The 12,190-nt window shown below is 43.8% G+C and overlaps 1 protein-coding gene across 1 annotated transcript in view; it reads left to right on the plus strand.

Annotated features, from left to right (window-relative positions):
• The window catches only part of SH3BGR (SH3 domain binding glutamate rich protein), a 29,103-nt gene extending 17,137 nt beyond the window's left edge, over window positions 1–11,966 (plus strand). The window contains exons 4-7 of the mRNA XM_075847679.1: window positions 5,667–5,750; window positions 7,245–7,295; window positions 9,081–9,180; window positions 11,707–11,966. Coding sequence (XP_075703794.1) covers window positions 5,667–5,750; window positions 7,245–7,295; window positions 9,081–9,149 — 204 coding nt within the window. The 3' untranslated portion in view covers window positions 9,150–9,180; window positions 11,707–11,966. The remainder of the gene's footprint in view (window positions 1–5,666; window positions 5,751–7,244; window positions 7,296–9,080; window positions 9,181–11,706) is intronic.
• Window positions 11,967–12,190: the final 224 nt, after the last annotated feature.

Below are 12,190 nucleotides of genomic sequence, written 5' to 3' on the forward strand. Positions count from 1 at the left end.
TTCCAGGCAGCGAAGACGCGAGGAGTAGGATCGGAGGCGGCAGCGGCGGCAGGAGCAGGTAAGTTATGTTTGTGTATGTGATGTTTGTGTATGTTCGTGTTATACTGTCTGATTACCACTGTATCTAATCCTCCTACACTGTGTGCCGCCATTTTCTGAGCGAATGCACATTGTAGGAGGATTAGAAGATTCAACCCCCTCCTTTCTCCTGGCACTAGCCAGAATAAGGGAGGGGGGATTGTGTGAGCTCACAAGAGCGTGTGTGTCTACACCAAATTTGCAGCATAAAGCAATGAGGTTGCTTTACTACATTGCAATGCTGCAATTTTGGGAATTGCTCCCTCTAGTGACCAGCACATGGAAATGTTATAAATTAGAATCTAATTTATAATATTTCCTGACTTGTGAAAAAATTAAAAAAATTAAAACAATGTTTAATCACTTAAATAATAACTGTTTAACTGAAAAAAATATATATATTTCTAGCGACACATTCCCTTTAATAAAAATGTCTATCGGTGTGTTTGGTGTAACTTTCTAATTAAATTGTATTAAAAATAATTTAAACTTTTTGAAATACAGCTGCTTTGTATTCTGTATACCGAGCAGCTGTATCATGCGCGAAGACCTGAATCCGTCAGGTCAGCAGGACTGATGGGATCAGTGCCAGCGGTTCCTGTGTGTGTCTGACACGCAGGATCAGGCTGTTTCTGATCACATCTAAGTTCATAACTTAGATGTGATCCCGTCAGTGCCGCTGACCTGACAGATGCAGGTTTCAGCTCAAGATACAGCTGTTCTGTATACAGAACACAAAGCAGCTGTATCTCAAAAAGTAAAAATTAAAAAAAAACAGTGTTTTGAATGATACACCAAAAAAAAACAAAAAAACATTTCAAATGTGTACATAGCCTCAGATGCCTCCACTACTCACTCAGCTTTGCTAGACCACGCTCACTTTTGTAATCAATGGACACACTGATGTCAATGGTTGCTGGTCAGTTTCCCTGATCAACTCCGTGTCAAAAAAATATGTAATTATTAAAAGGATCTGGCAGGGGTAAATACTTTTTCACAGCATTGTATGTTTCGCATGTTATTAAATGTTCTGAGCAGTGGAGATGGGATACCATAATGATCAGAGGAACAGGAATTTTTCTGGAACTCCATTCAGAAATTCTGTGAAAAACACTACAGTCCACTTCTCCCCAGTCTGAAATGACTGATAACAAAAAACAATAGCTTACATTTAACAGCAAAACAAATGAAGATGAGATCTAAATAAATCCTAAAATATTGCATCTTTCACACGTAACTGGAGAACACACAATAGGCTGACATTATCTGTTTGCTGCAGCTCACTTTCAGCTTTGCTGTGTAGACTGTGACACAGGCAGCTGAGTCATATTGTTATCATTAGAAGTCAGCATATTTATTGATAGATGACCGTTTAATTGTATTACTGGAGGCCTAGATAAAGCCACTGCTTGCTTGGTTTCCGGGGGGAGGGGAGCTATCAATGGAAACTGTATTAATCTATGGACACATTTCTGACCATTAACTCCCAGCTGCCACAAAGGAAAGAAGCGTTTTGCTGTGCAAATGTTGGCCAGGCAAAAAAAAAAAATATATATATACACGTGCCCTCCTGGGGGTGAGGCTTGATCACATCTAGATAACTACACCAGGGAATTGGGATATTTTTATCAGTTGTGATTATTGAAACACAAGTTACTGCAAAGACTGAAGAGAGTTACAGTCTCCGCGTGTCCATCAATAGTCTATGCTGGCAAATCTTACAGCAGTGGAGGATGTGTAACTGCATGACTAGGCAGAGCCGCCAGGAGCATGGGAAAGCTGGATGGCAATTCAAGGGGCAGCCATATTGATTTGTCGCCCAACTTTCATGGAAACAGAGAGAAATGGCTTGACAGAATGGGGACAACTCAAGGACTCATTTTTATTGGGAATTTTTTTTATTTTAGGGGGAAATGTAATGCCTCATGAGTAGTAGGAAATAGGACTATTCCGCCAACTATATAGTCCATTATGGTAGCCACCCTTACAGGATTCATATTACTCTCTGCCTCTTAGTTGTAGCCTATGTAGAGTGGAGCCAGGGATCGGTGCCACTTTCTCCCTCCACTTATAAGATCATGTCCTTGGTGTTGCCATACGGGAACGTCATACAACAGAATGGGGGTGATGAGGAGATTAGACTAGACAATTGCACTACGTTATTATGTGGTGTGTATAGAGACCATAGAGCCCCATGACAGCTCACACAGGAAGCTGAGATATGAGGTGCTATTTGCTGGGTTTTCACACTGTAGAATTGATTTATTAGTTAACGGCGACATGGAGGGAAACCTGTTGTCACCAGTGGTTTTCCTTCCTTCACTTGACTTTCAAAATAATAGCTGTGCTTGATTAAAAGTTTCATCAAAAATTGTATATTTTAGGTATGGACGATATTTCGGTTCCGTTTTCTCAGCACTGTATGGTGGTGTATGTTTCTTTTCGGGGTACTGGATGGTTATATTATTTTTATATTTTTACATTAGTAGCATTGATTGGGCCCTGTGTGGTGGTGGTATTTGGGCACTTTATGATGGTTTTATGTAGGCACTGTATAATGGAATTGTATTGCTATAAATGAGCACTGTGTGATAGTGTTATTTGGGCACAGTATGAAACATTATTTGTGCACTTTATGCATAGTGACAGTAGGCCGAGATGTCAGCACTGTTCAACGTTGCGTGTCGCGGAGGTTGGGAGAACAAAAATGAATGGGAAGTGGGCGGAGGTGAATGCTTCACGGACAGATCGTCTGATTAGAAGAATGGCGCGCAGTGATCAATTCTGTACTGCAAGTTAAATTGGATGTCACATCCCAAGCCTAAGGCGGCAACCAGTGTCGACACAAACCATCACAAGGAGTTTGCACCACATTGGGCCAGACGGCAACGGAGGCTGGAATGGAGGTCTGTCCTCTTCAGTGATAAGTCCCACTTTTGTCTCGAGCGCAATGATAGCCGGAGATTGGTTTGGAGACCACGTGGGCAATTCCATGAAGAGGCCTTCACAAGAGTGTGTCACACTGGTTCTACTCCCGGGATTATGGTGTGGGGTGGCATAATGTACGGTAGCTGGACCCCTCTAGTCTTTATTTCAGGTACACTAACAGCTCAGCGTTACATTGATTCGTGGAACCGGTGGTACGGCCATTTCACCAAAGTGTCCCAGAAGCCGTTATTCGACAGGACAACGCCAGGTCGCATGTTTCTCGTGCTACTGTGAGCAGCCTGTTTGGCCTAAACGTGCTAAAATGGCCTGCAGCATCTCCGGACTTGTCTCCCATCGAGCACATCTGGGACCTCATTGGTCGGCAATTGCAAACGGAGCTGCCAGCAGCCAATCTTGATGATTTGCGTGCCCAAGTGCATTCAGCGTGGCAAAACATTCCTCAGACATCCATTAATAACCTCATTGATAGCTGCCAAGGCGTGGAAGTGCGTGTATGTCTGCGCGCGGACCTCCTACTCGACACTGAATAAATCCAAGATGTTTGGAATATTATGTTTCCATTTTTTTATCATTAACATTTTTAATTATTTTTTTAATTCTATAGCTGCCACTATTTAATGGGCATCATGCATGACGGCATAATTTTATCGTTGTTGAGAATGTGATTGAGTACTATACTGGTTACGATCTAACATAAAATATCTCCATAAATACGTGTTGATGATATCACCAGATCGTTTTTTATAAACTGCACTTTTACAAGCCGCCGACTAAAGGTTTCATGGCCCTTTAAGCAGATTCCCTTCCTGCTGTTTGCTGAGTGTAAACTTGTCCTCTGGGCTTTCCCATTATCCTATTAAATAAGGCTGAGCCCACACCACACGGTATGATGGGTGCAGCCTCACAAATGGCAGAGGCGGCATCGCACAGCCTGGTATACAGCGGTATATGTCATATAATATGCATGTATCTGTGTGAGCAGATGGCTGCTGTCATGTGTGTCGTTCAGATCAGCTTAGACCTGATTAGCTGCAGTCCAATATGTCACATTCTAGTATGAAATGGGTTGTCTCTTCAGGAGTGATTAAATATGGCGGGATCCGGCAGCCAACAATAAACCGCCGCACACTCCAGTGTATTCATCTCACGCGACCCCAATGTCTTCTACACGTCTGTTGTATCTACAATCAAGCTCGCCCCCTTGTGGCTGCATGTGGATATCACATCAGACTACGTTTCATTTTATTATCTCCAGACCGTTACCCTTGTTAAATGCAAATGATCAACTATTAAAGTTGGTCTTGTACGGGTATATCCACTTTCGCAACCGATGCTTTTTAGCAACTCGCGTTTTTTATGGCCGTTCTTGGAGCTGTTTTTCTATAGAGTCAATGAAAGACGGCTGCAAAAACGGCTCAAGAAGTGACATGCAGTTCTTTTTCGTGGGCGTTTTTTTTACATGGCCGTTTTTCAAAAGGGCCGCGTCGATACAGAACGCCGTTTTTCCCATTGAAATCAATGGGCAGATGTGTGGACGTGTTCTGCTTCCGATTTTTTGGCCGTTTAAGGCCTGAAAAACGGACGAAAATAAGCCATGTGAACATACCCTAAAAATCTCCAGTTTTGGGCAGGAGTTGACACAGACAGCAGAAAGCCCCTGTGCAAGAACAGTAAATGGGCACCTTGCTCTCCAATAGCTCATCATAGAGCACCCCCTGTGTGTCACCCCAAGTATAACAATCCATCAGTAATTGTAACCATCTAATTCTTTAGCTCCGTCCCAGATTTTGTTGTGGATCGGCAGCATAACACAGTAGCAGCAGAACGGATGAGATGTGAACAAATCTCCTCCACACGCTGCGTAAATTATAAGCGGAGAAAACGCTATGAAATTGACCTGCGTTGCGTTTTTTTAATCCGCAGCATGTGAATTGTATTCACGTAATCGCTGCTTTTGTGTTTCGAGTTTTCCCCATCGCATTCAATGGGGAAGGTAAAACCTGCAACAAATAACAGATGTTGCGTTTTGTGCGGTGGAAGAGCAGGGATTCTGCCGCCAAGAACACAACTCAGAAAAAAAAAATCCTATACTTACCCAGAATTCTGTGCTTCTTCGTCCAAAATAATCAAGACCCCAGACCAGACCCCGTAAGATAATTCAAACCCTGACCAGACACCAACATTAATTGAGATGCCATATGAGACCCCCAATTATATTCAGACACAAGACCCCAAAATGTATTCAGACCAGACTGGTGCAGAAGAGGACCATGGAGCGACGAGAAGTAAGTTGTGACCACTCCCCGCGCCTTCTGCATTATTGGTTGAGCTTTTCCATCAGTCTGAGGAGGACGGCGCTCATTGGTTACGAAGTTCTCCTGCTAGGTAAATGGGCGGGCTTATCAGGCTGTAATTCTGCATGGCATTTTCAATAATATTGTGGCCCCGCCTACTGCGAAGTGGCGCCCTAGGCGGTTGCATACGCCATGTACCCCTTGGCCCGGCCCTAACCATGGCAGCCGTATTAGTTGTTACCCAGATTTCCCAAATGCAGATCTATCCGAAAAACGGCTGAATAAAATGTGTAACATGCGGAATATTTGTCTCTGACCGATGTGGATTATCTGTTCTCTGTTTAGATTAGCGACACCCCTGCTGTGACCGACGAAAAGCCAGAGGAAAAGCAGGAAGAGTCCGACGCTAATCCTTCTGAAGAGAAGCCGGTATGATATATCATTATTATTATTATTATATTGGGTATCCATTACGGCTAGACGAATAATTAGGCCCAGTCCACACTGAGTTTTTTTGACGCGGAAACCGTGTCGGAAAACGCGCCAAAAAACATCAGAATATGCCGCCCATTGATTTTCAATGGGAGGCAAACGCGTTTTTTCCCCACGTGTGCGGTAAAAAAATGCTCGCGGGAAAAAGAAACGACATGCCCAATCTTCGGGTGTTTACGCCTCTGACCTCCCATCGACATCAATGGGAGGCAAAGAAAGCGTATTTCGCTGCGTTTTTGCCTGTGGCGCTCAATGGGCGAGAGCGAAAATGCCGCAAAAAACGCTGCAAAAAAAAACTCTGTGTGAACTCAGCCTTACACTCAGCTCGTGGCAAATAAAAGACATTTGTTGCGACCTGTGGGAGTGAATTTTCACACTGCGGAGTGATACCTCACCTATTCTAATGCTCTCGGCCAATAGGATCTATTTACACGGTGCGCTCTACCAGCGTATATTTTCCACTCTCCGCTACACTACACGTTATACAGTAAAAACAAAGGTACGGTGACACATTGTGGTCCGGCATACCCCATAAGGACACTCTTTTGACATCCGCCGCGTGTACAGGGCACCGTGGATACATTTAGTGGGTGCAAATAACAAGATGTGACAGAGCAGGAGTCCGATTTCAGGGATGGGAATCAATGTGAAGAAAATGTTGTAGCCGATCACATTTCCCAAACCTGCTTGCACGCTATTTGCCGCGTTTTTCGGCTGCGGCCATTGAGCGGCAAAAAACATAGGGAAAAACGCTTTCTCTGCTTCCCATTGATGTCAATGGTAGGTCAGAGACGGAAATGCCCGAAGAAAAGGCATGTCGCTTCTTTTTCCCGCAAGTGTTTTTTTTTTCCGGCTCCCATTAAAATCAATGGGAGGCGATTTCTGCCGGTTTTTGCTGCGGTTTCCATGGCAAAAATCGCGGCAAAAAACTCTGTGTGAAAAGGGCCTTAGACAGGTCCCTTGACAATAAGCTGATCAGAAATTGTCCCCCTGCTGGGACCACCAGCGATCATTTGTAATATGTTGGAAACCTGGCAGCAGTGTTCAGTTTTCCTGCAGTGCCACCACAGGAGAAATTAAGTATTACACAGTGCCCATTCATATTAATAGGTTGTATGTGTAATACAGGACAGGACAGGTCCTCCAGAGTGAGAGACGCTCTTTGTAACTGCTCTCCATTCTGGCCAAAAAATGAGGATCCTGAACTGAGGACCCCCCTCTATTAACTCAGAATTCCCTAGTAGGGTGTATGAAAATGGGTTTTCTAAACTGGACAACCCCTTTTAATTCTACTCTATGATGGGCACCCAACTAATACAGAAAAATGAAAATCCTGCAGACTGACAAACACTGTGGGGAAGTTGTTCTTCTGTTTATTTTTAGCGTCCATTTGTAATCTTTCTACAAGTCTTTCTTAAATTACTTTTGCAGGAAGAGCCAGAAACCGCGGCAGCAGAAGTGGAAGCAGAAGTGGCCGAGGAGGTAAGATGGAGCCAGTAACAATACGAGGCGCCTTCATGAAGGACCAGTAACATCTGTTATATGGTTCTGACTATATCTGCCATATCACCCAAGTTTTTGAGACCGGTAAGAGCGACAACATGGCTCCACTTGTAACCAGGGCCGGCCTTAGGTTGGATGACGCCCTGTGCGGGACTCTATTGCCGCCCCCTACACAAACCAAAAATTAACCACATATATAGACACACTGGAACATATATACTGTACATACAAGAAGACAGATATTTAGACATACAGGCAAATATACATACACACATTCTGGAATATGTACATACAGGTAACCTATATAGACGTGTACACACACACACACACACACACACACACACACACACACACACACACACACACACACACATAGACACATACTGTATATATACATACACACACACACACACACACACACACACACACACTGTATACACACATAGACACATACTGTATATATACACACACACACACACACACTGTATACACACATAGACACATACTGTATATATACACACACACACACACACACACACACACACACACACACACACACACACACACAAACACTGTATACACACATAGACACATATTGTATAGACACACATATACACACAGACACACACACACACACACACACACACACACTGTATACACACACAGACACATACTGTATATACACACACACACACACACACACACACACACACTGTATACACACATAGACACATATTGTATAGACACACATATACACACAGACACAAATAGGTACTCACCATCCCTCCATGCTGACAGGATCGCAGGCTTCTTGCAGGACAGGCTGTGGGCAGAGTTTCCTTCTCTTCTCTGGCTTCTTGGCTCTTATTTACTCTGTGTGTGTAACTAAGAACAGAGCACAGAGTAGATGCAGAGCCCAGTGGCGCCCCCTACATGCTAGGAGGGTCACGGGTGCAGCACCCTGTGTGCTCGTACAGCTCGCACACCCCTAAGGCCGGCCATGTTTGTAATGCTCATATTTATATATGAATATCCTGTCATTGTGCCATATTGTCCCTGGATATAATGCGCTGGACAGTTCCCAGATCGTGCACACATTGTCTGGAAAATGCCAGGTAGTGCCCAGAGGGCGGACATAGCATTGCTGCAACCTGTGCAGCTGCACAGGGGCCCAGTAGGTAGGGGGGGGGGGGGGTCCACTGCCACCTTAAAAGCCACTTTGTACTGTCTATTGAATTGTGTGTATGAGCTATTGACAATGGCTCAAAATTATTGATGATTTGTTAGGTACATGACGGTGGGGTGTTCTCTGGTGAGATAATGGAGAGTAAGGGGCCCACATACTGTTCTTGCACGGGGGCCCTGTGCTGTCTATGACTGCCAATGGCCCAGACACAGCCCCAATTCACCATTTGCAGCATACAATGTACTGTATATAGATTGCCCAGATACATAATGTGTACTATATCGCCCAGAATCCCATTTTCATTTAAGATTGTGTTAAACAGTCCACAGATAACGCCAAAGAGTACCCACATAGTGCCATATGGTGCTTATATAGGGCCAAATTCTGCCTACATAGTGCCATATTAGACTCCGATAGGGCCATATTAGACTCAGTGCCCACACAGTACCCCCATAATAGAGCAGACACCACTTGCCTCCATGTTCCCACACTGAAAGAAGAGCAGGAGAGGTATACTGCCCCCTGCTGACAGCATCAGGTGAAACCAGTAATGCTTTCTGTGCCCCCTCACACTCCAGGAGGAAGCAGAAGCAGATAACGAACAAGAAGGCGAGGAAGAGGAGGAAGGAGCGGAAGAAGAATCCTAAAGATCAGTACTGTCTCTGTTTTGTTATTCAGGTATTGCCTGGAGACTATAATTCCAAACCATTATCCTTGCCAGTACAAGCTGAAACACTCCTCTACTCTATACATTGTTTTTTTTATGTTGTTAGCTACTTGTACCCATTATAATTATTAAAAGTGAGCCAATACTCGGACTTGTGTTTATACACAGCATCTAAACAAGACAACTTGCAGTGTAAAGCATGGTGGCGGCAGTACGCTGAGCCACTGATGAGACCGTGATTAGACTACCTCAGACTCCCAATAGACAATGCAATTGAGTTGGAGACAGTCACTGATCATAACTGTGTCCTAATGGAGAAGAACGTATGGAAGTGTGGGGAGAACATACCGACTCCAAGTAGTAATATTCCTTAACGTTCGATTGTGTGGTCTGTTTTAAGGACTGAAAAGCGACTGACTGACTTTTTTAATTACCTGAGGCACTGGGTTTTATATGATGGTATAGAAAAAAAACATTCTGCATATGTGATTTACCCAAAAATTTATATCAATGTAAAATATCAATGAAAAAGCCTGTGTTACTCTGCCATCTAGTGGCACATGAGCACACTACAACTGCACACAGCACAGTACCATTTAAAGGGAAACTAATACAATAAAAATACAGTAATTACCGGTATGTCATTTATAAAAATGTATAGTACAGTTAGACGTTTCTTGTGTTATTGTAGCACAATGTACTGCCTTGTGTCTCCTTCATGTCCGTTGCCCATTTTAGTAGTCACCGGTGATGCTGTAGTTCAGCCTGGTATTTTATGGTATATAAGCGACGTCCTTCTGTGCACAAATATATTTAAAACAAAGATAATTCTGATTTCTCTAAACACTACAAAAATGTATCAATAGGAAAATTGACAGAAATTCCCCTTTAAGGCCCTTTTTTATATCCCAGATCCAATTAATAAATAAAGGGGTGGTCGGCTTTAGACAAACCCTTTTGGTTAGAAGAACCCACCGAGGATAAGCTGATCACAGGGTGTCCCCCTGCTGAGAGACCTGCAGCAATGAACTGTTATCTGGGGAAGAAACTGACAGCAAGCGTTCAATTTCCCTGCAGCGCCACCACAGGAGAAATTAAGTATTACACAGTCCACCTTGATATCAATAGGCTATCCGCGTAACACATGTACATGTCGGGTCCTCCAGAGCTAGAGACGCTCTTTGTAGCCGCTCTCTCCTCTGGCTAATAGACGAGGGTCCTGAATGAGAGACTCCCCTATTAACTCAGAATTCCCTATGGGTATGTTCACACGGCAGCGTCCGTTACGGCTGAAATTACGGTGCTGTTTTCAGGAGAAAACAGCACCGTAATTTCAGCTGTAATGGCATGTGCAGGCGTCTTTCTCTGCGTCCATTACGGACGTAATTGGAGCTGTTTTTCCATGGAGTCCATGGAAAACGGCTCCATTTACGTCTGAAGAAGTGACAGGCACTTCTTTGACGCGGGCGTCTTTGTTACGCGCCGCCTTTTGACAGCGACGCGTAAAAAAAATGCCCGTCGGCACAGAATATCGTAAGACCTATTAAAACGCCCGAATTACGTCCGTAAATAGTGTGTGTGAACCCAGCCTAATAGGCTTTCTGAAAATAGGTTTTCTAAACCAGACATCCTCTTTAAGTTTTAGGATATTGGCATAAAAAAAAGTGAAATAAAAAAAATATACAATAAAAATTGTAATAAAAAAAAATTACAAAAAAGAAACAAAATCAAGCGATTTATTGACCGCTACTACATGTCATTTACACAGGCCAATTATCGTTACTATCATTCGCCGATCATACTGATAATTGGTCGGTGTAGTAAGGCTTCGTTCACATCTGTGTTGGGACGTTCATGGGTTCCTTCGGACCTTGCCGTCAGGGGAACCCACGGAATCCAAACTGAAACAATTGGAAACCATAGGTTTCCGTTTGCATCACTATTGATTTCAATGGTGACGGATCCGGTGCAAATTTGTGTAAGAGTTTCCTCGTTTTGACAGAATCAATACCGTAGTCGACTGCGCTATTCGTTCTGTCAAAACGACAGAACCCTTACACAACGGTGACAAACAGAAACCATTTTCACCGGATCCGTCCCCATTGAAATCAATGGTAATGCAAATGGAAACCTATGGTTTCAGTTTGGACTCCATGGGTTCCCCTGACGGAAAGGTCCGACGGAACCCATAACCGGAGCACCGACGCAGATGTGAACGAAGCCTTAGGTGGAGTCTACGTGTACACCGCTAGTTTTAGTGGGTGGCAAACTGGGTAAGTGCACAAGGCCCCCCAATTCCTAGGGGGCTGCCAAGGACTGGACTTCCAGGAGCAACCTGAGAGCGGAGTATTTAAACCAGAATATGGACCAGCAGGGTCCCTACCATTAACCCTCTTACTGCCGTAGACCACCCTGGGCTTTACCATTAACCCCTGCACTGCCCTAGACCACCAGGGACTTTACCATTAACCCCCTAACTATTTAGGGAAACGGCAACGTGCGGTCTCAACCTAAGTCTTATATTATTTTTCTTTCAGGCCACCCAAAATAATTGTCACGTAAATGAACTGCACTCGGCCACTAATCTGCGATTTGTTTCCACAAACAATTCTCTGGAATTCGACACGACGCCTCCCGATAAGTACGAAGACCAGCTCCGCTGAGCCCCCTTCTGGCACCTTAGTTCTCATTTCCACCAGCGGTTTTCACGTGGGTTCAAGTCATTTGCGGTGGTGAACTTTGCACTGGATGTCCTCAGGATTTCTTACAAACTGGGTATTGTTGATGTGATTTGTAATAAAGTTAGAAATAAAACTTATTTTCTTTTTCAAGGAGACCTGGGAAAGTTGTTGTTTTTTTAAATATTTTTCTGTTTGTTTTGTCCAAATAAGAGAAGATGGACGGATAATCTGTGGGTCTTCTGTAACCAACAAATGGCCTTATTGCTCACAGCAGCCAATCACAGTGCTGTTTATAAATATAAATCCTGAGCTCTGATTGGCTGCTGAGATCCTTTTGATA

Source organism: Rhinoderma darwinii (genome assembly GCF_050947455.1).
Source record: "Rhinoderma darwinii isolate aRhiDar2 chromosome 5 unlocalized genomic scaffold, aRhiDar2.hap1 SUPER_5_unloc_6, whole genome shotgun sequence".
Taxonomy (NCBI): domain Eukaryota; kingdom Metazoa; phylum Chordata; class Amphibia; order Anura; family Rhinodermatidae; genus Rhinoderma; species Rhinoderma darwinii.